This window comes from Mirounga angustirostris, unplaced genomic scaffold (assembly GCF_029215605.1).
Source record: "Mirounga angustirostris isolate CCGP_5_RB_7025 unplaced genomic scaffold, mMirAng1.0.hap1 SCAF_4, whole genome shotgun sequence".
In the NCBI taxonomy this organism is placed as follows: domain Eukaryota; kingdom Metazoa; phylum Chordata; class Mammalia; order Carnivora; family Phocidae; genus Mirounga; species Mirounga angustirostris.
Genome location: NW_026991712.1, coordinates 118,490,925 through 118,517,946, shown reverse-complemented (window position 1 = coordinate 118,517,946; position 27,022 = coordinate 118,490,925). Strand labels below are relative to the sequence as shown.

The 27,022-nt window shown below is 37.6% G+C and overlaps 1 protein-coding gene across 1 annotated transcript; it reads left to right on the top strand.

Annotated features, from left to right (window-relative positions):
- Window positions 1-448: 448 nt before the first annotated feature.
- CLCA4 (chloride channel accessory 4) lies at window positions 449-23,632 on the top strand. Its single transcript, XM_045899057.2, has 14 exons — window positions 449-604; window positions 4,870-5,010; window positions 5,151-5,298; window positions 7,891-7,999; window positions 10,039-10,216; window positions 10,562-10,780; window positions 13,036-13,263; window positions 13,623-13,800; window positions 15,301-15,407; window positions 18,340-18,555; window positions 19,150-19,417; window positions 21,262-21,432; window positions 22,621-22,854; window positions 23,217-23,632. The coding sequence occupies exons 1-14, from the start codon at window positions 449-451 to the stop codon at window positions 23,630-23,632; spliced, it is 2,769 nt and encodes a 922-aa protein (XP_045755013.2).
- The last annotated feature ends 3,390 nt before the right edge of the window (window positions 23,633-27,022 follow it).

Sequence of the window (27,022 nt, the reverse complement as noted above, 5' to 3'; positions counted from 1 at the left end):
ATTTTTTATAAAAAGACCTGATCTCAGGATGCCTGGGTGGCTCAGTCGGTTAAACATCTGCCTTTGGCTCAGGTCATGGTCCCAGGGTCCTGGGATTGAGTCCTACACCAGTCTCCCTGCTCGGCGGAGAGCCTGCTTCTCCCTCTGCCTGCTTCTGTGCACACTCGCTCGCTCTCTCTCTCTCCAACAAATAAATAAATAAAATCTTTAAAAAAAAAAAGATCTGATCTCTTCTTTGTTTTAGGTCACTTTTACAGTAACATGCAATAAAATGATTGGTGTAAACTGAAGTCAAACATTTTGCTACATATTATAACACTGACCTTTATACAGGCAACGTCCCAACATTGATAAGGTTTAGGACTATATATATGGAGAGAGAAACAAAGTGAAAGAAAAGCCTTTTGAGCAAACCAACTTTGGGGCCAGGAAAGCCTTGACAGGAACAATGGGGTTATTAAGTTTTATCTTCCTTTTAGTCCTATACCTGCTGCAGGGATCTAATACTTCCCTTGTTCAGCTGAATAACAATGGGTATGAAGGCATTATCTTTGCTATAGACCCTCGAGTGCCAGAAGATGGAAAAATAATTGAACAGATAAAGGTAAGAAAGAAATGGGATTTCTTCTATTTGAATTGTGGAGAAGAAAAAAAGTTAGTAGTTAATAATTATGAACTTCTGAATGTTACAGGAAGTTTAAAAGCAGCATGGTACAGTAAAAATAATGCTGGAACGGCAGAGGGAATTGGAAGTTCTAGGTGGGGTTCTACCCTGTCTCACCATAAGACCAGAGACAAGGCACAGAGCCTTTCTGATCTCAGTTTCTTCATCTATAAATAGCAGTTGAACTCATCTGTTCTTTAAACACTTATTTAATGAATACTTATGACAAGTCAGGGAGATAAAACAGTGAATTAAAAATTCCTTGCCTTCGTGCAGTACACATTCTTTTTAGATGATATAGATAATAAAAACATGTAAAAGTATAGCAGGTCAGATGGTAGTAGGTTGCCATGGAGTAAAGTAAATCAGCAAAGGGGGATAGGCGGTGTTGGTGGGGCTGGGTAGGAGGAGAACGTGGGTTACTGTTTCATGTAGGGCAGTCAGGGAAGGCCTCACTGTTGATGGTGACGTCTGAGTGGAGACCTGAGATGAGTAAGGGAAGAACCCATTGAAAACCTGGAGGAGGGAACAGCAGGTGCAGCGAGCATACTTGATGTGACCAGCAGGAGGTGATGGCCAAGAAGAAGGGTGGGGAGAGCTGAACATGGAGACAGAGGGCCCAGACCACTGGAAAGACTTGGGCTTTTACTTCCATGGAAGGTTTCTGAGCAGAGGTCGGTGTGCTCTTTCATGCATGTGCTGGGATCACTCTGAGTGCAGTGTTGAAGAAATTCTGTAAAGGGCTCTTCTACTTGTCATTCACCCTGTATAGCTCTGTTGTAGCATAGAGGTATGGAGGGACACCAGGTAGGAAGCTGTTGTGGTGAGAAGTGACGGAGACCAGGTATAGGGATGTTGTGCTAGAGATCATTAAAGTGGTATAATTCTGAACATATTCTGAGGGTATCAGACAAATTTGCTGATGGTTTAGATGTGGCATTGGGGAAGTGAGGAGGGAAAAACAGAAGTCAAGGAAGACTTCAAGGGTTTTGGTCTGAACACTAAGAAGGATGGAATTATCATCAGTTGAGAAGGTGAAGACTGTAAATGGAAAAAATTTGGCAGATGGGAGATCAGGACTTAGTTTGAAGCATTTTGAATTTGAGATGCTTATTAGATATCCATATAGATGGAGATAGGAATCTGAATTCAAGGGGGATATCTGGGTGGAGATAAAAATTTGGGAGTCATCAGTGTACAGAATGAGATTTAAAGCCATGGGAATAAATGAGTTCACTAAGAAGTACAGATGGAGAAGGAAAAGGTTCCAAGACTGAACCAAGGAATTTGATTTCTAAAGTTTCTTCCAACTATATCATTTCACATAATAAAGAGATTGGTGTTACAGTCATGCAAATTAGCTCTGTCTGTCCCTGACATCAACATTTACTAATTCCTTACATTCAGTTCCTCCACTGCTATATCCTTATGCTCACTGATTTAGCCTTCTGCATGGATGTTGCTATCCATCAGAAGCTGATGTGTTTGACCTGGGTGGTGAGCAGGTGATTCTGTGGCTGCCATTTATTACTCATTCTGAATAAACTCTTGAAGCATAGCTGTGTTCATTTATTGATAATTTTTGAATTCCAGGAAAATATAAAGATTCCTTTACTGAAGAGCACAGGCTTGAATAGCAGTTAATATAGCTGATTCTGAATGATGGCTTCTTAGTGTTCAGGAATAATCAGTTTCAAACTTTTCCAAACATCAGAAATCAGTATTTGAAAGAATTATTTGTAGGGGCAAAAAAATTTATTAAAATGTCCTCTACTGAACACCACAAAAGTTCAATTATTAGTAGGTAGACATGCCTCTAGATTACACAATGTTTCCTGACATTCTCCCAGCCCTCTACAAAGTCCTTGCATTTATATTATCAGGCAACCTTGTGAAATTCTCTCATCCACATTATAGAGAAAAGAAAACTCTAGTTGGAAAAGTAAATAATTTTCAAGGTCAAATTAAATAGCACAATTACAGCTGAGATCCAACACATGGGCTTTGAAGGCTGACAAATCTGGGTTTGAGTTCTGGCTTATATAAGGTAACAAAGATTACTCTTTTTTCTAACTGGTGAACCAATTTGCAGAACCAACTTACTTTGGGGATATTATCTGACCATAATAAGATTCATGCTGAATTTACTCATAATTCATGACCTGAGATGTCAACTGTCAACTTTCCTTATTCCTTTTATTCATGTGTCTTCTTGGTTTGAAAGTACTCATTTTTTTTGAAACATTGATAATACTAATCATCTTTGATCCAACTAGGATATTATAGGAATTCTGAGAAGGAATTTTGAAAGAATATTATAGAAATTTTGCTTGGAAAGCCTGTGAGAAGCATTATTTTCCATCCTAGTATGCCCTAAGGGATCATAGTCATCTGACACAGGTCTGTAAAATCCTTCAATGACCTGAGAATATACCACTACCCAAGGCAGTTGCACAGAGCTAAGGATACTACGAAGTAAATGGAATACCTTGGAGTTATACAATGCACAACCCACACAACTGTATGCAGTTTGTTCATGTTATCTCCCTGACATGCCATAAAACTGTATACTTCTCCAATCTGTACCACAATTCAAATCACCATTTATAATTTTTATCTCATAGAAAGAGAGATAGCCATCGCTTCAAGTAAAATGTGACAACTGGCTGATATCTAAATATTCCAAAACAAAAATGAGGAAAGGATCCTTAGGGAATAGGCAGAGAATTCTTTTATCCACTTTAGGTCAGTGATGAAGTAATTCCCAACCTACTTTAGGAGATCTCTGAAACCCCTTTCCTAACTCTTAGCTAGTTCTTTGGGCATTCAGTTCTCTGCACTCTGGCTTCTGACTGATCCCATGGCTATGAACCCAATCAGTTTGCTGATCTCTTCAATGCATATGAGTCAGCACACTGGACTCTCTTCAAGAGAACAAGACAGAGAGCCCTGGGATTCCTGAAAAAAGAATAAATCTATTGTGGGCTTGTGTCAGGTCAGGAAGCATCATGGAGGAGGAGAGCCCATCCTGAAGGAAACAACACTGTTGACTGGGATATTGCCAGCAAGATGAAGAGTTTGATATTGTCATCCAGCACCCAGGATCCTTCAATTATCCAGTGGTTTTGATCATGTAGAATAGATCACCATTAAGAAGCATTCATCCACCTATTTCTCCCACTAGTTATTAAGTTCTAGAAAGGGACTATCTCCCTTATTAATCATTGCACCTTTGGGTTCAAGATACTGCACAGTATAAAGTGATATTATTTTCAGCTTGTTGGCAGAGCAGCAAGCTCTGCCTATGATTAAAAAGCTCTGCAACTCCTATGAATTTTTCTATCATTCCACCCCTGAGCCCCCAGTCCAGCTGCTTCTCCTGGAGAGTGTGAGTATAATGAAAAACCTCTCCTATGTCCCATCCCTACAGACTGTTCTCAGCTTGCATTAGCTAAGGCTGGTCTCCACTAAGATTTATTAACAGTAATATCAACCAGTTTTATGACTGCCTATGTGTAGGGTACTATATAACTCATTTCATGTTTATGTTAACCTTAAAGAAAGGCTGTAATAGTCCATATAAGAAATGAAGAAACTGAGCTTTAGAGTGGTAAACTGGCCAAGCTCTATTACCCAGAAGGTGCTAATGCCAATATTGGAATCAAGTAGATGACTCTAAAGTCTAGGCCTTTGTAGGGGTGCCTGGGTGATGGCTCAGTCAATTAAGCATCTGACTCTTGATTTTGGCTCAGGTCATGATCTCAGGGTAATGAAGTTGAGCCCTGTGAGGGGCTCCACACTGGGCATGGAGCATCTCAAGATTCCCTCTCTCCCTCTCCCTCTGTCCCTCCACCACCACCAACCGCCCCCCCCATGCTCACACGCATGCACTCTCACTCTCTCTAAAAAGGAAAAAAAAAATAAAGTCTATGCCTTTGTCATTTTACATAATTTCTCTTAACACCAAACAGAAGCATTTGCCCTTTGATGAAGGGTTATAGAAAACTCAAAGCCTTTAATGTGTAAGATTAAGATATAATTTGGACTGATAGTTAGCAGAGCTAGAACTGTGTGACAGAGACTCTGCTCACTAGTCAGTTGCTTTGTCTATCCACTCTTAAATTGGGAAATGCCTGTGGTGAAGCTCTGCTCATTTAGTCCACTGTTACTTGGCCATCTTCACATATTTTTTCCTTTAATAACAGGACATGGTGACTACAGCTTCTACTTACCTGTTTGAAGCCACAGAAAAAAGATTTTTTTTCAAAAATGTATCAATACTAATTCCTAACAACTGGAAGGAAAACCCACAATACAAGAGGCCAAAACATGAAAGCTACAAACACGTAAGAGTCAAACGCTTCTCTTAAAAAATCATATTTTCTGGTGATCCCCAGTTTTGCAGCACATTGATTGTTTTAGAGTTTTTTAAACTAAATGTTATCATTTCTATTTCTGATGTTTTAAAATTTTTAAACATTTTTAGGCTGATGTATTGGTTGCACCACCTACCCTCCCTGGTAGAGATGAACCATACACCAGGAAGTTCACAGTCTGTGAAGAAAAAGGAGAATACATTCATTTCACCCCTGACTTTGTACTTGGAAAAAAACAAAAGGAATATGGACCGTCAGGTAGGAATTTTTGTTAAAACACATGTTTTGCAAATGATTCTAACATGCAGCTTTGTATCCAGGTTAAGTGTACAGGCCTTGGAGTCAGAGTCTCTAGGTTCAAATCCTGACTTATCAATTGTGTGTGACCTTGGACAAATGACCTAGTTTCTCTGTTCTTATTTCCTGTAAGACAGTAAATAGAAGGTTTCCTACCTTATGGAATTGTTGTGAACACTGAGTTAGATAATCTATATAACTATAGTCAGAACAATGTCTACAAAAATTTGAGCACAGCACAATACATTTTTAAGGCATACTTTTTAGATTTAAATTTTTCAGTTCTCCACAGCTGGATATTAATCAATCACAAGCTGCCTCCATGGAAGGCAGATGTATGGCAAGCTAGAAAGAGCCAGGATGCCAGTTCTTGGCCAAGAGAAAACACTCATAGGCTGCTAGTTGCTGATACTATTATTCAACCTATTTGGTTTAACCAGATGAACTGTCTATAAGTGATCATATTTACCTAGAAAAATGACAATTTCATCTAGTTCAATCTAAAAGTTAAAATCATTGGTTCAAATGAACTAAAGCATATTGATACAAATCATTGTTAAAGGAAGGCTCAACTCACATGTCACCATTCAGTGAAAACCTTCCTAAATCCTAAAATCTCCTTCTCCCATTGCCCTTTCAATGAGCACATAATAAGTCTCTTGTCTCTGTCGAATGTTCAGCTAGCCCTGGTCCTCATTGTCACCTGGGCCTATTCCCCACCCCAACTTAAAATCTCTATCATCCTATCCCACCCCAATCTTATCTGTCCCTCAAACTTTAGCTTGACCATGCCTGTTCTCCTTGGTACCTCTAATCCTTCACCTTTCTAACCTATAGTCTCTTTCCTGGCTGGCATATCCAGCACAATCAGTCATTTCAACTATAAGTATAAATACCTCAACTCCCTCATCATTCATATCCTTATGTTTCATTCAACTTGCCAAATCCTCTGTACTGAGTTTCCAGCCAGTTTCCTTTGGCTCCTGTTAATGTATTACCAAGACTGTGATAGAAAATTATAAAACTAATGGTATCATTATATAAACAGGTTTTCCAAGCTCAGAGAAGCCCTCAGAGCTACTCAACAATATTTGAACCTACCTCTTCTTGGCTCCCTTTTTCATTCCCCATAGCAGTTCTTCTAAAACTTCTATTTTTCTCAAGATCTATAATCACTCTTTTCAATCCCATCAACAGATCCCTATAGTCAAGCTAATTAACATACCTCCTCACACAGTTACCTATCCTTTCCATTTTATTTTATTTTATTTTATTTTATTTTATTTTTTATATTTGTGGTGAGAGCACTTGAAATCTACTCTCTTAGCAAATTCAAGTGGGCATGGGAGGCAGGGCAACCTGCCATGCACCAAATCCTTGTTGTAGTCGCTGATATGAGGGCTTTTTCCTCCCATACTGAAAGGTACAATTTCACACTTACTAATCTGGTTCCATTTGCCTAGAAAACCTTAAACCAGGGTTTTTAAAGTTCAGTGCACGGGGGAATAACTTAGGGATCTTGTTCATATGCAGATTCTGCTTCAGAAGATCTAGAGAAGGTCCAAGATTCTGCATTTCTTGTTAGCCACCAGGTGATGCTGATGCTTCTGGTCCAATGAACACATTTTGAGTAGTAAGGACTTAAAGAAGAAATGTGACTTATGCATAATACTGACACTTCCCCCCTACTTTTAGATCTCATGAGTTAATTAGAGTTAGAGAAACACACATTACAGTAGAACAAGACTATATGTCCAAATTCCTCTTCTCCATATCTATACCCTCTGAAGTTTTTCCTAATATTGCTAAAACAGAAATTCTAGTTGTTTCTTCTTCCTGCATTTCAAGCTGTGGATTTACCTTTATTCTTCCATTTACCCTAAAATCCTTAGCAAAAAAAAAATTTTTTTTTTAATTCCAACTCCCTCTCTTTGAGCTTTTCCTAGTCAAGGATTACATCTTATTCATCTTTGTATTTCCTAGTACTTAGTATAGGCTGAATATATATAATTAATAATAATTTCTTTCACATAATTAATAGTTTATGTGTTAAGTACTATAAACTAATCATTTTATTTGGACGCAATCCAAAATGCTATATCATCTATACCAGTGTTTTTCAATCTTATTTTTCATTATCAACTTCCTCAGGAGCATTTATAGACATTTTTTAACTAATCACATCCTAATGAAATTTTAATATCAAAGATATGTTATATATCTGTTTATGTTGTTGGTAGGAGTAAGCTTTGGAGAGCTAAAAACCATTGTAATATCTAAGACTTTTTGCCCCCCAAGAGCCAAAACCCAAAGTTCAGTCTATTCTGCCCATAGCATATACATCATAAATATTTTGTTGATGTAACATGTTGGGTAATAAAAAGATGATATACTATATAATATAATGAAACATGCTTTTTTATAAATAAAATATAAATGTTAGCAGTTATTTAAAACCTAAATATAATTTTTTATTGAAAACGTTTCTTAAAATATTTGAGGGAAATTTTGTCACTTGAATTATGATCTTGTATTTGAAATATTTTCCTACAGATAGACTGTTTGTCCATGAGTGGGCCCATCTCCGCTGGGGAGTGTTTGATGAGTACAATGAAGATGAGCCTTTCTACAGTGCTAAGTCAAAAAGAATTGAAGCAACAAGGCATGACCATTTAAATTTTCTTAATTACTTTAGGCTATAACTTCTTAATTTTCTTAGCTTGATTTCTTTTAAATGCCAATAATTTTTTTTACATCCCAATGCAGATAATAGATGCGATATCACAAAAGAGTGCTTTTCTGGGTTTTCTTCTTCTTTTTTTCTTTTTGTCTTTCTTTCTTTTACTTTCCTTATTTTTAGAAAATGTACCTTAAAGTAGCTGGTTGTCTATTTAAAATACACATAACTTTAAGAGCATTTGGTAGCCAATTTGGCATATTTTTATACCTCTCTACCACAGCTGCCAGAACTCATTTGTGCTGAAGTTATACTCTGTATAAGGGGTTATATAGTATACGCTAAATCAAAATTATTTATACTACACAAGGACAAAAAAAAATGGTTAAGAAATAGTGGTAAATGCACACTAAATGAGAAATCAATCTTCAAAGAGCCAGACAAGGATTTCTTAGGATTTGTAAAGTTCATTTAAAAATACAGATCTAATAATATCACATTTAATCATAGACAATCCTCTTAGTTCTGAGATCAAGAGAGCAAAATGATCGCTGGTAACTGGTTTAAAATTAGATGCCATCAACTTAATCAATCTTAGATGCCCTGTTGGGTCTCTGTGGACTTATCAGAAAAAGTATAAACTGAAAGATATTTGATCTCAGTGAAGGCCCTTCCTCTGCCCAATTGCTCCACCAGTTTTAGCACACGTATTTAAGGAGTATTACATTGATTACATTTGTCTATATCATATTCCCTCTAAATGTCCAGTCTCTGCTCTAGAATAGTCATCATGGTTGTTAATGCAGATACCATCATGAACACTGAGTTCTGGGGCAATAGAAGCATGCACATATTTAGGAGACTCCCTAAATGACTGAATGAAATCTAGTAATTGTTTCTTTTTTTTTTTTTAAAGATTTTATTTATTTATTTGAGAGAGAGAATGAGAGACAGCACAAGAGGGAAGAGGGTCAGAGGGAGAAGTAGGCCCCCCGCTGAGCAGGGAGCCCGATGCGGGACTCGATCCCGGGACTCCAGGATCATGACCTGAGCCAAAGGCAGTCGCTTAACCAACTGAGCCACCCAGGCGCCCTAGTAATTGTTTCTTAAATCTGAGCTGGAAACACATTGAAAAGATGGGATACATTCACATTCTAGCATATTTGTCATAATCACTGCTATCTGTGGCCAATTCCATGCAATAAAACATATGTCAAAAACGTCCCTACCAGTAAAGACTACTGTCTTAGGCAGTACCTCAATCTTTCCTTCAAGCCACATTTCACTTTGGATAAAAGTGCTCCTGAAAAACCAAACACTTGTAGCTATACCACATCACATTCTTTTGGAGATAACTTCTTTGAAAAGAATTCTACAAAGAACTTCAAGCTAAGGTAGTACCAAGAATAGGTGTTTTCACAAGTTGCCCTTTCCAGATACCAACAGTGTATTTATCATCACAAGGCCCCCAGGAGAGATGTTTGGAAAACGGGACTCTCCAGCCATTAGTATTAACAGGAGAGCAGCAGCTTTAATCACAACAGGAAATTCAGCCATTGCATACACTAGACATCCCACTTAAAATTTCTTTCTGCAATTTATTGAAAAACAGTTAACTGCTCTGGTAGGAACCCTTCAATGTTGCTGTCAAACAGGATGTATATGGTACATAAATAAGAATAAAGATCTTGATATACAGGTCATTATTAAAAAACTTGATAGAAAGACTACTTAAGATTTTCAAAAAATTTAATAAATAAATAAAATCTTTAAAAAGGGGGGGGGCACCTGGATGCCTCAGTTGGTTAAGCGTCTGCCTTTGGCTCAGGTCATGATCCTGGGGTCCTGGGATCGAGCCCCGCATCAGGCTCCCTGCTTGCAAGCCTGCTTCTCCCTCTGCCTCTGCTGCTCCCCCTGCTTGTGCTCTCTCTCTCTGTCAAATAAATAAAATCCTTAAAAAAAAAAGATTTTCAAAAATTTTAAATGTTAAGTTGCCTCAAAGACTAATTGTTATATATTTTCAGATGTTCCACAGGTATTACTGGTATAAATAGAGTTTATAAGTGTCAAGGAAACAGTTGTATAACTAGAGGATGCAGAATTGATTCTAAGACAAAACTGTATGAAAAAGATTGTCAATTCTTCCCTGATAAAGATCAAACTGAAAAGGCATCCATAATGTTTATGCAAGGCATTAATTCTGTAAGTATGCCAACTGTAACTTAACAGCATATATTTATATTCAAAAGACATGTTATCATGTTTATAAAATATCTGGGCAGGTTACCTGAGAGATTAGACATATTAATAATAGAGTTCTTTAAATATTAACTGGCATATGGTAAGCACAACTATTGTTAGCTAGCTAGTGTTAGCTGTTATTACAATTATTCTAAATCTATGTTACTATTATATGATTCCTCAATGAATCCTATTTCATTAAATAAATGACATATTTGCCAAAAAGATCTTTTATTTTTCAGATTTGTTGTTGAATTTTAAATGCATTGTATATAAAAAGTTTTTTTCACTTTATTAACCTTTCAGGTTGTTGAATTCTGTAATAAAGAAAACCATAACAGAGAAGCTCCAAGCCTACAAAACAAAATGTGCAATTCCAGAAGTACATGGGAGGTGATCAGCAATTCTGAGGATTTTAAAAATACAACATCTTTGGTGGCACCACCCCCTCCACCTGTCTTCTCATTGCTGAAGATCAGAGAAAGAATTGTGTGCTTAGTTCTTGATAAGTCTGGAAGCATGAGTGTAAGTTTGTGGGCCCATTTTTCCTGGATGTAAGGACACAGAAGTGACTGAATAGCTAAGAATATTCTGAACACTACATGCTTGTTCTAAATTGCATGGTGGCATAAGTACTATCACCTCCTATGATCGTGACCTCAAGAGGGGCAGTGAATATTGTAATGAAAGAAGTGTCGCAATAGAGTTAAAAAGACCTAACCCAAGATCCAACTCCAGAAAATGGAGAGTTTATTGAGAGGCACTTTTAGACTCTTTATTTTTTTTATAATGTTTCCATTTCTTTTTTTTTTAAAGATTTTATTTATTTATTTGAGAGAGAGAATGAGACAGAGAGAGCATGAGAGGGGGGAGGGTCAGAGGGAGAAGCAGGCTCCCTGCCGAGCAGGGAGCCCGATGCAGGACTCGATCCCGGGACTCCAGGATCATGACCTGAGCCGAAGGCAGTCGCTCAACCAACTGAGCCACCCAGGTGCCCTAGACTCTTTAGTAAAACCTCAGGATCAGAACTAAAGACTTTTAACATGGACATGCTTTCTACTGGAAACACTTAACAGACAGGAGGAGAGAGTGGATTAGGGCCTCTGAACTCCATTCCAAGTCAAGGAACAAGACCAACCAGGAGAACTGTTAATGTGGCTTTACCTTATTTGTATCATCTATATAAATGACCTCTTTATATTCAAAGACACAGGCAAAAAGCATCACTATAATGAAGATACAGTCAGATTCAGCCATTCATTTCTTCTATCATTCAGTGAATGGAAGGCATTGTGCCAGGTTCTAGGAATAGAACTCATATCCTTAAAGAGTTCACAGTTGAAAATTTTCTCTCTCTTCCCCATTACCTGGTTAACTCATACATATTCTTCAAATTTGGTAGAGGTACCCATTTCCTCCCGGATGAGATGGGCTGGGCTTCTAGGCTGGACTAATGGTCCTTCTGCCGGTCTCCCACAACGACCTGTGCAAACCTCTATTACTATATATTATATTGAAATTACACATTTCTCTCCCACTAGACCGGGAGCTCCTCTAGGACTTGAAGCAGTGTTTTATTCATCTTTGCATCCCTTCTGCCTGGAACGGGGTTTATCATGTATAAGCACTGAATAAATAATTGTGGAAATGGACTACAAATGAGCAAATATAATGTGATAAGGCACCCAGAAGGATGACATATTTGAGGCAGAACAGAACATGCTAAAGATCAAGAAAAATGTCTTCAACAAAAGGGGCCTGGGTGGTTACTGAAAAGCACAGAAGATGACACAGCTGAATGAAATAATCCACAACAGTAGAGTTTCAGAAAGAGCATCAGAATGCTAGAAACCTATACATAGAAGTGTCCTAGGAAGTGTTGCTGGCGAGAGATGAAGTTCCTTATTGGGAAAAGATGAGCAACCTCCTTTGGACAAGATAGACAAGATACAGGTAGAGCTAAGTTTAAAGGTAAAACAAAGTGGTAGAGAGAGCCCTCAAAGATGGAGACGTAAGAGCAGTTTTTCACTATGGCTTGGTTCTAGGTAGTTCAGAGGGAAATTTGGATTGTGTTGGGGGGGAGGGTACCACAGATCAGTTGGTGATAAGGGACTGGAAAAGACAAATGTATGAAAAGACTTACGTCCTAGGCATTCATCTAGGAACGACGGATGTGAGTTTTAATGAGTTCTTTGATAATTAATTCCAATTAATTCCATTTAATCCATTGGTAGGGAAGTGGTGAGGAGAGGTTAGGAGCAGAAGAGGAAATGGGGGAGGTAGGTACTGGGCCTCTTAGAATGTAACTGCAGCTTGAGTAAGTTTCATCTTCTGGGAAGTCCCCAAGTGGATGGGGAGATTTCAGTCTCTAGATGGAGTCCATGATAGTCTGATTTAATACTGTGGGATCTGGGGAGCAGTTCCATCTTGACACAACTGGAACAGAGGATCCCAGGAGTTATTAGGCAGTCTCTAAGATGTGAGTCATCACCCCCCGATTCCAACCCAACCCCCACCTTATCCTCCACCTCTAATTTGGGTGCTTAGTAGCCAAGAATCAGCTCTAATTAAAGCCTATGTTCTTTACTATACCGTATGTATTCCATAATACACATAACTATATTTTTCAATTTTATCAACTGAAAGAAAATTGCTTTCTTTAATAACACTAATTGCTATTGGTAAAAAATTAACAACAAATGTTATTCACTCATTTTATGTGATCTGCTATTATTTTCCAATTGAAAACCCTTTGGTTGTTTTTATCTTTTTTTATTCAGGGTCTTAATCGCCTAAATCGAATGAATCAAGCAGCAAAACATTTCCTGCTGCAGACCATTGAAAATGGATCCTGGGTGGGGATGGTGCACTTTGATAGTACTGCCAACATTAAAAGTAATCTAATCCAAATAATAAGCAGCAAGGAAAGAAACAACCTCTTGGAGAGCTTACCGACAGCAGCTAGTGGAGGAACTTCCATCTGTGCTGGAATTAGATCAGCATTTCAGGTGAAAACCATACTGCAAATGTAGTTTGTTTGTTTTAAAAAAATACTTAATGCCACATTCTGCAGTTATATTTTTGGTGTCTAGTTGACCTGAGTACTCAGACTGAAATGTCTTTGTCATTTAACCCAAGTAGAATTTTTCACAGCCCTCCACCCACGTAACTTCATTTGAGCAAACATTCCCTGCAGCAGATAGACAGAAAATTTTTTTAAAAAGTTATTGATTGCAGATTCTATTATTTTAAAAGATGCTATCTCTTCTTTTCTGCACACTTTCATTTTCTCTGTACATTTTTTCTAGTATCCTGTAAGTCTTTTGATCTAGGAACACCAATAATTATGTTCTGATTGTATCTGCAGGTAATTAGAGAAGTATACCCTCAAATCGATGGATCTGAAATTGTCTTGCTGACCGACGGGGAGGATAACTCTGCAAAGAATTGCATTGATGAAGTGAAACAAAGTGGGGCTATCATTCATTTGATTGCTTTGGGACCATCTGCTGATCAAGCCGTTATAGAGATGAGTGCTATAACAGGTGAAATATGACCCATATATATAAGTCTTTTGAAAGCAGTGCATAAGTATAAAGGCTCACAACAATTTCTCTCAAGTTCTTGCCCTGCAGGTGCTGTTCCAGGACCTTGGAACCAGGGTCAAACCAGACCTGATCTCTGTTCTCAAGGTGCTCACAGTCCAGCTGGCTGGAGAGACAAATAAAACTACTAATCAAATAGCATAATCAGATGACACCTCTCCATGATAGGAGAAATATATAGAAATAAAGCACTATGTGAGCAGAAGAACCATTAATTCTCCCAGGGTTATATACAGTCAGAGAAAGAAGGCATGAGAGATGAGGTGACTTCTGAGCTGGGCCTTGGACAAGGTGTTTACTTTTTCTGGAGAAAGGAGGGGTGAGAGAAGATGATCAGGTTATGAACAAAAAAATCATGTTGGATGACAATGCAAGGCACATGGAGAGATAGTGGGAAATCCATGAAACCAGAGCATAGGCTATGGGGTTGGAGGTGGGGGCAGATGGGATTAACAGAGGCTCAGGCTGAATAAATCTAAATAACAACAAAATTTCTAGATGAACTACAGGGTAGATGCTATCTTAGGTATAGAGACATAGTGAAAATGGACCACATGTTTTCAGTGCCTTCTTAAATGTAGTAGAATAAACAAAATTTATAACATTATGAATATTAATTATTGTATTGGGTTGACTTCTAATGCTACCAAATATATACTTGCTTTTTAATGCTTAGTTGCACAAACTCCCATCATTTCAAAGTACTTTTATGGCCATTATAAAATTTATTTCTGTCCCAAGTGTCCATCTCAATTTGTCTCTATTGCTTACTGTCTTTCTATCTTCCCATTGCCAGTTATTGTCAGGATACCTCAATATGACAGTTCTTTAACCTTTCTGAACTGATTCTGACCCACTTTGGCTGAAAAATCTGAAGGCCAGAATTATCATAACTGTATCTTAAAAGTGAATAATTACCCTAAAGAGCTACGCAGTCTGTGGGCTCTAATACATGGAATTGTAACATCTTCTTTCATATTCTGTGATTTTTTTCACAGATTTCAGTGAGGAATATTTCTACAAGTGAGATATAAAGACCACTTATGTTTCCTAGTTATGACAGTTTTTTTTTTTAAAGATTTTATTTATTTGACAGAGAAAGACACAGTGAGAAAGGGAACACAAGCAGGGGGAGTGGGAGAGGGAGAAGCAGGCCCCCCGCCAAGCAGGGAGCCCTATGCGGGGCTCGATTCCAGGACCCCAGAATCATGACCTGAGCAGAAGGCAGATGCTTAACAACTGAGCCACCCAGGTGCCCCTAGTTATGACAGTTTTAAATTAACATTTCATTGTTAATCTTTACACATACCTGACTTTGTTCTATTTTAATAATATATACTGCAACTATGATTTTGTATACCCTGTTACCTTATTAATCACTAAAATGTGATAGGTATGTATTTTCTAGAGAGCAACCTACTTAATGTATTTACATTTTAGGAGGAAACCATTTTTTTTCTTCTGATGAAGCCCAGAACAACGGCCTCATTGATGCTTTTGGAGCCCTTGCATCAGGAAACACTGATCTTTCCCAACAGCCTCTTCAGGTCAGAATTACCACTCTTCGGGTCTTTGTGTTTACATTTAGCCATAACCAAAAAATAAATCAGTTGTTATAAGTTTTGAGTCCTATATTTTTCTCAAAGTAAATTTTTAATTAAAATTAAGATTTCAGTATGAAATAGAAATCATTCTTTAGATATGACTAAATTAAGTAGTAAAATCAATATATTTTTTTTCTTTTCCCACAGAGGTTCGTTAAGGGATAACATCAAAACTCAATAATGTTAAATTTTCTGCCAAAAATAGACTTTGTCTCATAATATAGCTTTCATTTTTCTATGAATGCATAAAAATATCTCACACTTCCAAGATTTCCCCCACCCTTCAATGCTGTGAAATAGATTTAAATTAGATGAATGCACTCAAGAACCCAGTTTGGAAATGGAAACAGTATATCTTGGAAATAATTTATCAGAAAAAAAGACAGTGAATAATCATTGTATATCTACAAGTTTAGGGCTTATCTTACTTCTTCAACTACTTTTTTCACTGACTTTTTATTTTATTCATCTCTCTTCTGAACTCTACTTCTTTTCTCATTTGTGTTTCAACAATACCATTTTCTATTTAGATTCAAAAATTTTGAAAACTTCCTTCTTCATTCTTCATTCACATCCCATGTAAAATGTCAACACAGCCTGTTTCCTTAAAAGTATTTTTTACAAAATTGTTTCTGTCAATACCCATTCCCACCAAGTGTGTATCATCTCATTTCATCTTCCAGTTCATCAAATCACTGTCCACATTACAACTTGCCATGATCACCTAAACAAACCTATTTTCTTCTATTCTCCAACAATGAAGAGCAAGAAGGTATAGGATTCAGAGTTAAGACAATATGTGCAGATTGGTTTGGAAGTTGGGTTTGTAGCTTCACCTTGAAAACAGTTTAGGGGCGCCTGGGTGGCTCAGTTGGTTAAGCGACTGCCTTCGGCTCAAGTCATGATCCTGGAGTCCCTAGATCGAGTCCCGCATCGGGCTCCCTGCTCGGCGGGGGGTCTGCTTCTCCCTCTGATCCTCCCCCTCTCATGCTCTCTGTCTCCCATTCTCTCTCTCAGATAAATAAATAAAAAAAAAAAAGAAAGAAAGAAAACAGTTTAAAAATTCATCTGAGATCTAGTTTAGCAGTGTATGGAGAATAAACTGAAGGAGAATAAAGTTCATTTCTGAAGGTTCCAATCTGGATGACTGAGAAAATGATGATAAAATTGACATAAAGAAGGTGAAGTGATTTTGAGGATATTATTTTCTGCTCTATTTTAACCTTGGGTTTTGAGTGGATGGTGGGACATTAAAATGGAATATTCCAAAGGAGTTTTAAAATAAGAGAGCAGAATGTGGGAAATCATCCAGAAAGGAGACACATGCATGCAGGATATGCTCAAAGTTTCAAGAATGGCTTTCTAAATGATGTGGAAAGAGCAGAAAGTTCTGTCCCCCTCACTTGAAATGCCTATAGGTTCTTAAGTAGAGAAATAACAAAAAGAAAACTAATTTTTGAAAGGTTAACCTGGATTTGTGTACATGATGTATAGGTCTTGGGAGAGAATAGTGAGAATAGTTAGAGGTACATTGCAATAATCTGAGTAGATGGGAACCTGAATTTGGATGGTGGCAGCTAGAATACAGAGAAAAGGCTGCATCTCACTCTTTACTCAGTTATTTTCCCCTAGTACTACTATGTAGCCAAAGCCTTCCAACTTAGACTTTCCTGATGGGGTACGTGAAAAAGTCACTCACATTCAGATTTAACTTGATAATATTTGGTCCACTCAAAGACATGTCCACTTAACATAGGACTGAGATTTCTGTCATTGCAATGATGTCTTAGTGGTAGAATTCACTCCCTTCTATCAGCACTGGTGTGAAAGTATTTTTGGTTTAAGACTGGTTTAGAATGGAAATGAGATTTCCCATCATTCCTGAAATGACATACTTATAGAAAGTACTTTCTTGGTCAGTGGATAAACTTGGCTTTCCTTGACAAAGAGCTACCCATAAAGACTTGAAAAACTTTCTTTGAAGGTCCTCTCAGAGAACATCCTATCTTTCACATCTCTTTTCAGGATTCCAATTTTCACAGTTTGCCCCATTTCCACTCATGAGATATGTTTACTGTCTGGTGCTACTCACTCTATTCATGTGTGAAAATTATTTCAAGATTTCACATCAGGAAAATATCCATGTTTGCTTGTCTCATCATTTGCTAGTCCTGATTTTCTCTCTTGAGGTCCCTTTTTACTGTGTCCCTACTCAAATACTCTAGCCACCAGCAGTAAGTATTTTTTTAGGGGCGCCTGGGTGGCTCAGTCGTTAAGCATCTGCCTTCAGCTCAGGTCATGATCCCAGGATCCTGGGATCGAGCCCCGCAGCGGGCTCCCTGTTCCACGGGAAGCCTGCTTCTCCCTCTCCCACTCCCCCTGCTTGTGTTCCCTCTTTCGCTGACTCTCTCTCTGTCAAATGAATAAATAAAAATCTTTAAAAAAAAAAAAGTATTTTTTTTTAGTTCATCATTTAGATGGATAAACTGAGGGTAACACACACACACACAAACACACACACACACACACCCTATAGCTAATTCTTCTTTGAGGCTGTAGCACTCTTTATTGCTAAAGACTTGGGTGGATGTTTGCCAAGACAATGGAAAAAAAATAATAGGGTCATATCTCCAACTATAAAACCCATTCTCTTGCTTTGATGCTTTTATTATACTGTATCCTTTCCTGAGACTCTGTATTTCCACACTATCTGACTGTCACATCCCAATCAGCTTTCAGAGAGATCACAAGCCTAAGGTAGGATGCCCTATATAAGCTTGTTCTTAGGCCAGAAATTAAAAACTGCATGAAAAATGAAAACAGCATAAAATTGCTCTCTTCTCCAGTCATTAATTTTTAAAATATATTTAAACAGCTTGAAAGTAAGGGATTAACACTCAACAATAATCCCTGGATGAATGGCACTGTAATAATTGATAGTACTGTGGGAAAGGACACATTCTTTCTCGTCACATGGCGTGGACAGGCTCCTGTTATCTCTCTCTGGGATCCCAATGGAACACCAATGAGAAATTTCACAATGGATGCAGTTTCCCAAATGGCCTATCTCAATATTCCAGGAACTGCAAAGGTAAGCAATTAGCTTTTACATTTTCTCCCACACTTGTTTTGTAGCTGAAAATACATTGTTCACTATCACAACTATAGGTGTCAATATTTGTATCGTCTTCAAAATTATAATAAGATAGAATGTACTTTCTATGCCTATGCGGTCTCCAAAATTATGGTGGCAGGAAAAGGAAGAAAGAATGTATACATTAGGAGAAAGAGAAGGGAAAAAAATTAGGTAGGCTAAAAATAACTTTAAAGAGGCAATGAAGGGAGAATCTGTGCAAGTTGGTGTTTAGATAGCTATACAGTCATTCCTTATTGCACTACCAGATCATAGAATCTGTGGACTTCGAGGTTAAAGAATAAGGCCAAGACCAAGGCAAACTTTCCCAAACTTATTTTTCCCAGCTGAGATTTCCCAACCTTTGGACATCATGCATGACAATAGCCAGGATGCCCTGTCTAAACTGCCTCAGTTCTCCTCCTTTTACCCTCAAAACTCAAAACCCTGTATATTCTGTAACATACTTATAAAATTTATTTTAGAATTGGATAGTGAAAACACAGAAAAGCTTGATCTTGAATACTTACTATATTTCCATTGAATTTTTAGGTGGGTGCTTGGACTTACAGTCTTCAAGCCAAAGCATACCCAGAAACATTAACTATCACAGTAAATTCTCAGGCAGCCAATTCTTCTGTGCCTCCCATCACAGTGAATGCTAAAATGAATAAAGACACAAACAGTTTTCCCAGCCCAATGATTGTTTATGCAGAAGTTCTACAAGGGTATGTACCAATTCTTGGAGCCAATGTGACTGCTTTCATTGAATCAAATAATGGAAAAATGGAAGTTTTGGAACTTTTGGATAATGGTGCAGGTAACTCAGTTTTTTATGAATAAGCCTGGAATTTCATAACTCAGGATATGTTATGGGTCCCTGCAGCAGTGTGGGGCAGTAGGACAGACACCAGAAGAATTGATGCAAATTATGGATGAACAGCAGGACCAGCAGGAAATTCTGTCCACATAAAACTTATGAAGTTCTTAGCAAGTGTCCTGCACATAGTAAGCACTCAATAAATGTTATTTACTGTCATTATTATTTTGTCATCTGGACAACCAATGTCTGTTACCAGTCAGGAAGGTCTCATTCAGGAAGTTGAGAACAGCATCAAGAATTCCAAACAAGTGTTTCTTAGGCGGAAATCATTAAGAAAGTCTAGCCAGAGTTAGTGAAGCACAAGCAAGCAGATGGGGTTAAGTGATAGAACTTGAGCCCCTAGCAGAGAAGGAGGGAACAGGTAAGAGTAATTCCCAACAGCTGGAAAAAAGTGCAAATGTAGTCTCGGGAACTGAGGCCCAAGGGCAGGTAGAACTGCCAAAACAGATGGAGACATGACTAGAGTATCAGATACCAGGTCTGAATGGCAGAAAACAAGACACAGAGTTGGCCATGCTCTGTCTCCCTGGTCTGTATGGGTAAATAGTACCTTTTTCCCAGACTCTCAATTGTTCTGGGAACTGATCCTTCTTTTGAGAGGGCAGTGAACAAGGAAATTACCATACTGATAACCTTCTAAGTTGTCAAAATTTTCTATCAGTATGTTTTGCAATATAATTAATTCAGTCAATTTATAATCTTATCATCAACTAGAGTATGCCCTGTGAAAAATTTAGAAGGTAAAATTGTTCTTTGGTGTACCTCAGTGCCATCATCTGGTATAATATTTTCCTTGACTATTTCCTGACTTTTCCCCTTTTCCCAACCCCTTCCATGCTACATTAAAACTTAACCTGCATCTTGTTTCATTTCTCAAAGTTTTACCAGATGGCTACTGGTATGTCTTTACCTAAGAAAGTGTTGGTGATAAACAATGACTTGGAGCAGGGGTTCTCAAACTTTAGCATGCAAGGAATCACCTGAAGGGCTTGTTATAAAACAGAATGCTACGCCCTTCCCTCGAAGATCTAAGTAATTTGCATTCCTAATATGATCAAGAGGCATGCAGGTGGTGCTTGTCCAAGGACCTCATTTCAAGCACTGCTGTCTTAGAGTGTTAAACCCCCTGAGAAATGTGTTTGCAATTTAATGAATAACTCTAGTACTGGTGATATCAAGAAATATACTTATGATACAATATTCCTGAGCTCCCCTAAATGTTTATTCTAATAATTAATGGGGGTTTTCCACTGCCAGACCAGGGAGTTAATGGATCATAGAGCAAGAGATGAGGATACAAAAACAAAACAAAACAAAAAAGAGTAGTTGAAGAGAAGTCAAAATAAGTTATTTTTAGGTGACTACGGTAAGAATTAAATCCTATGCAAAGATACTTTTTCTTTAGTTGGGATCTTTTTGATTTGAACAGGAGATGAGATAATTATGTGTTTAGAATAAGTAAGAGCTGCCAGAAAACCATTTGGCTAAACTATGGTAAGAAAAGTACTATAATAATCTTCATAGAAGCTAATAAAGTGAAGGTATTTACTATACATACATAAGCATATGATTTATATATATGCATATATATAACACAAGGGTATATCAATTCAACAAGATATTGGTTAGTAGAGCATAATGGAAATATTCCCCAATGGGTCAACCACAAAATAGCCTGATTGAGGGGATGTGCTTATAAAGTCCATAGGCTTGGCTTAGAAAGTGCATTAATTTTTCTTTTGCTTTACAATAAAACTTTATGCCTTCATTTTTATAACAAGGTGCCGATTCTTTCAAGAATGATGGGGTGTACTCCAGATATTTTATGGCTTATTCAGAAAATGGCAGATATAGCTTAAAAGTACGGGCTCACAGAGGGGCAAACACGGCCACACGATACTTAAGGCATCCACTGAATAGAGCCGCACATATACCAGGATGGGTAGTGGATGGTGAGTAATGATATCTGATATCTGGCTTGAATAATTTTGAGTTCATGATTAAAGCTTCAAACATTTTACAACTCAAAGTACAGCTTTTCCCATTTCTGAAATGAAGTTCTCAGTCATACTGTGTTTGCCTCCAAAATAACCTAAGCTTTGGTATAGTGTCTGGCATTTAGTAAGCACTCAATAAATGTCAGCCATTATTATATTAGTTTGGAGCACCAAACCAACATCAACAACAATATATCAAATTTCTAACTCAAGATAAAGAAAACAGGTTAATGTGTTATGTACCTAAGTACAAGCTTGTGGCAGAATTTATTTTTCAGGTTACATAGATACCTGGTTCCGTTTACAAAGATACCTAAATGAGTATTTATTTTCAATGTTTTTATTAAGTCAAAAGCAAAAAAAATGTGTAGCGTAAGATAACGATTAGGATTAAGAATGCATTCTTTGGGGCGCCTGGGTGGCTCAGTTGGTTAAGCGACTGCCTTCGGCTCAGGTCATGATCCTGGAGTCCCGGGATCGAGTCCCGCATCGGGCTCCCTGCTTGGCAGGGAGTCTGCTTCTCCCTCTGACCCTACCCCCTCTCATGCTCTCTCTATCTCATTCTCTCTCTCAAATAAATAAATAAATAAATAAATAAATAAATAAATAAATAAATAAATAAATAAGAATGCATTCTTTGTTAGCTTTCCTTCAGCTTGTCCCTTACCTTGTGACTTTTAGGGCTTCCCTGTTGGCAAGTGGAATATAACTGGAAGTATTATTCTGTAGCACTTGTAGCAGGGAGGAAGGGAGGAAGCCTGGCACAAGTGGTTTAAAGGGAAACAGTAAAACGTTCCCCAGGTTTATTCCTAGCTTGGAGATAATTTGAGAAATAAAGCAATTATTTTTTTAAAGGGCATATATTGAATTATATAACATTATTCCCATTCAGTGCAGCCTTAATTCCAAAGTGATTGTTATCCGATTCTATCCTGCAATAGCCTGGTCAGGATGCTAAAGAAAAAATTCTGCCACCAATTGGATGCTTATGACTTTGTCACCAAACTTAGTAAAATGTGACTGTGTATATACATATGAAAAAAGGGGAGGAGCAGGGAGATGTAGAATGAGGAATTCAAGTCATTGAGTTCTAAAAATACTAGTATAGGCTTGCTCCTTAAATATAGCAAATTTTTAATACAGGAAAAATTGAAGGAAATCCACCAAGAGCCGAGATTGATGAGGATACTCAAACAACCTTAGAGAGTTTCACCAGAACAGCATCTGGAGGTGCATTTGTGATTTCAAATGTTTCGAAACTTCCCTTGCCTGACCTGTATCCACCAAGCCAAATCACAGACCTTGAGGCCACACCTGATGGGGATGAGATCAGTCTGACATGGACAGCACCAGGAGATAATTTTGATGTTGGAAAAGGTAAGGATGAAGTGACATGTAGTGTTGATTAAGTGAAAGGTGCTCACTGCAAAAGCAAGGGTATAAGGGTAGATGGGAGGGGAACAATTTTTAATTGACTTCTCAGTGAAGGATTAATTTTGTAATCTGATATTTTCAAATCAATCAAACATGATACATTATAAACTGATCCCACTTTTCAAACAAAAAACATAGCATTTAGCAATTTAAAAGTCAGAATTAAGCTTTCATTGAAAAATTAGTAAGGCTTTGGCTATGAGTATAAGCTTTGCATAACTAAACATTTTTGAGGGGAATGGATAAAAAGAAATTTAACATGATACTCTCCAGTTTCTAAGCTATATGTAATTTTTTTTTCTTAGCTGAACGGTATATCATAAGAATAAGTGGAAGTATCCTGGATCTAAGAGACAATTTTGATAATGCTCTCCAAGTAAACACTACTGATCTGTTACCAAACGAGGCCAATTCCAAAGAAACCTTTGCATTTAAACCAGGAAATATCTCAGAAGAAAATACAACTCACATATTTATTGCCATTCAAAGTGTGGATAAAAGCAATTTGACATCAAAACTATCCAACATTGCACAAGTAGCTTTGTTTATTCCTCAAGCAGAACCTGGTCCTGATGAAAGTCATCCTAATTCCGGAATTAGCATTTCTTCTTTGGTATTGTTAGTGGTTGGATCTGTGGCAATTGTTAGTATTATTTTAAGTGTCACCATTTGTATCTTACACAAGAAAAAAAATTCAAGAAGACCTAAAACAGGATTTTAAAAAACATCAACAACAAACTGAAGAATATTTCTCAATTTTTAAATTCATTCTGTGTGACCATGAATTCATAAAAATAATTTTAAGAGTTCTAGAAGGGATACTTTGATTAAATATAAATATCCAGGGGTACTGGGAAAATTGCTAAGTTAATATTAAAGTCCAAACTTTTTATTTGTTATTTGTCATTAAGAATGATATGAATAAAGATATTTTTATATTGATATCTGATATTCATGTTGATTAGCTGATATAAAAGTTTTCTAGAATGATAATTCAAATTCCACCAAGAAATTAAAATTATCTATTTCAGGAGTCAAAATGCAAGTGTAAGAGAGCAAATAAATGTGAGAAAAAATGAATTTGGTCTTGGTACTTTTTTTTTTTTAAAAGATTTATTTATTTATTTATTTATTTGAGAGAGAGAGAATGAGAGAGAGCAAGCACATGAGAGGGGGGAGGGTCAGAGGGAGAAGCAGACTCCCTGCCGAGCAGGGAGCCCAATGCGGGACTCGATCCAGGGACTCCAGGATCATGACCTGAGCCAAAGGCAGTCGGTTAACCATCTGAGCCACCCAGGCGCCCTGGTCTTGGTACTTTTAAGTATAAATTGATATTATTGCTTTCCCCTAAAGTCTCCACTTATATACTAATATATACAACATGAATAAGTTCATATTTACTATAATTCATTGACATGGAAGATACTAGCAAAAATCAGTAACTATCTGTCAAACCACAGTTTTTCCTTATTTCAGGTCAATATAATTATATATATATATATATCCCTTTTCACTTAAAAAGCCATTCCTACCTGTGTACTTTTTCTTTTATTATAGGAAAGAATTACTGAAGCTACTATCTATTGCCCTTGCTTTCAGATACGGAAAACTAAAAACTTTAAAATATAGTATTTTAATTATTACTCAAAATTATAGCCTAAAAGTCACAACCATAGTAATAAATGAGATAAATTAAATTAAATCAATTAAAGGGAGAATGTAGCTTGAGAAGAGCAGGTTCACATTGTAGGCCATGGCCAGACCTGCCAGAGACCATAATGATACAAACAAAATGGGACATAAAGCACCTACCCTCTTGCACAGAAATTCTTTCAGCACAGTAGAAAAACATAGTTACATGCTTTATGGAGAAAATGTAGGAAAGGGTTAAGTATAAGATACCTGGTCTTTTACCAAGCAGGGAATAAAAGCCTAAAATTCTGTTGGCAACAGAAATAATACATGACAGCCAGACATCCCCTATGTCCTTTCTACCCACCCTACTGTTCTAGAAACAAAGCCCACCAACCAGGTTACTATTCTCCCTGATGTTCCAGTACAATAGGTATGCTCAGGTAGGTCTCAGTAGTGGGCTCTCAGGTCAGACTTCCAGGTCAGACCCTACTTTAATTTCCAGATCTGCCTCAGTAGCTAATTGCTGAATTAGTAAGAATCAGACAAACAACTGAATGGTTACATTGTTATAGTCAGTACAGGCTATATAATTCAAGGGGCCTAAGGCAAAAGAGAAAATGAGAGATCCCTGTTCAAAAATTTAAAAAATTTCAAGATGGCAATGGCAAAGCATTGAATGAGACCTATTCTCTGTGCAAATGCACAGGTCTCATGCCCTTGAAGCCATTCTTGGATGTAGTCTAGAATAAACTGGTGATAGTATATATAATATGGGATCTCTGCATGGGCTTTCTCTTATGGCCACATGGCATCATTCATAGTCTAATAGTTGATCCAGTTAATCACCAAAAAAACCTACCAGGTTTGGAAAAGGAACCTCAGGGCCATCACCTCTCACAGGGAATCTAGCTACAGAAAATAAATCTAAATTGTCCTAGTAAAGGAAAAGAGGCAGCCCTAAGTGAAGGAGGACAACCGTTGTACCAACCTCAGAGAATCAAATGATTGCAGGATTCCTGAATAGAAAAAAGGCTTACACAGCAGCCACCCAACTGTCTGCTGTCCCTAGAAGCAGGCAGTGGACAGTGTCACAAGCTAAATACTGAGGGGTGGTATACATTCACAATCATAGCTGCTCAACCAGGACTGAGGGAAGTACCTTCTGATGCTCTTATTCATACTATTTGTGGTGGCTGGTGTTCCAGGTTAGAATGATCTAATAAAGCATGAATAAGTTATATTCCACTTGCCAAGATATTTTTCTCTCATTGAGAGAAACACAGTGCCAGATGAACATGTACTGTGACACCAGCATAAAGTGGGTCTAGGAAGAGCACAGCTCATAACAGTGAAGTGAGCCAGGCCTACTGTAGGCCAAAAAGAAAAGTATGTACTTAGTTTCCAAAATGATTTCTAAAGATCCACAATTCCTATTATTATCATTATTTATTATCTCCTATTACTATTATTATTATTGTTATTATTATTATCATCATCATACCACAACATGGACTTGGGTAGTCACCTCCTACATTGAATCTTGGCTGTCCCAATGACTTGCTTTAACTAACAGAATATACCAGAAATGACAAAAGCTTCCACTTGTGTGTTCTTGAGAACCCTGAGCTTCCATATACAAACTTCAGCTACGGTGATGAAGAGAGCACTAAAGAGGTTCTGAGACTATATGGAGAAAGAAAGAGGCCAAAATCTCTACTTCCCAGTCAAGCCTCAAGACGATTCAATTTGCAATCACCAGATTCTAAGCATGACCAACAAAGGAAACTCCCTTTTAAGCCCACTCAACAAAAAGACATGGAGAAAATAAAATGGTGGTTGTTTTAAGCCACTGAGTTTTCAAATGGTTCAGTCCATAGCACTACAGGAGTCAAACCTCTACATGATTCCATTTATAGTCACCAAACTTCAAGTAAGACCAGCAGAAGAGCCACCTAGCTTAGCCCAGTCAACCCAGAGAATCATGAAAATAGTAAAATGGTTGTTTCAAGCCACTAAGCTTTGGGATAGTTTGGTCCACAGTAATAGATAACTGAAACAATAATGGTATTAGAGTTCCATCAGGGAAACAGAACCACTATGAATATTACAGAGTAGGGAATTTATTAAAGGAGTTAAGCTGAGGAATTAAAAACCTGAAGAAAGGAGTTGGAGGATCCAGAAAAAAAAAAGTTACTGTCAAGCCTTCCTGAAGCACTGGAGTTGGTTTTTGCTGTTAGATGTTGGGAGCTCAGCAAGACCAAGAACTGGAGTAGGACTGTGAATGAGGCTCATATAGAAAACCGCTGCCTTGGCATAGCTACCACATCTGTGGGTTTGTTGCTGAGCGTCTTGTGGTGGTCCTGGCATCATTATAGTCAGCAAGGCCAGCATTCAGGAAGAAGAGTTGGAGGATGCCAGCCCATCTCTTTCTTACTGCCTCTTATTGCCTCACCTTCAGACATGTATGGCTGCTGCT

Coding starts and splice junctions, on each gene's coding strand:
- CLCA4 (XM_045899057.2), top strand. CDS start 449: ATGGGGTTATTAAGTTTTATCTTCCTTTTAGTCCTATACCTGCTGCAG. Junction 8,000..10,038: donor AAAAGAATTGAAGCAACAAG/GCATGACCATTT, acceptor ATATATTTTCAG/ATGTTCCACAGGTATTACTG. Junction 19,418..21,261: donor ACTTTTGGATAATGGTGCAG/GTAACTCAGTTT, acceptor TTTTATAACAAG/GTGCCGATTCTTTCAAGAAT.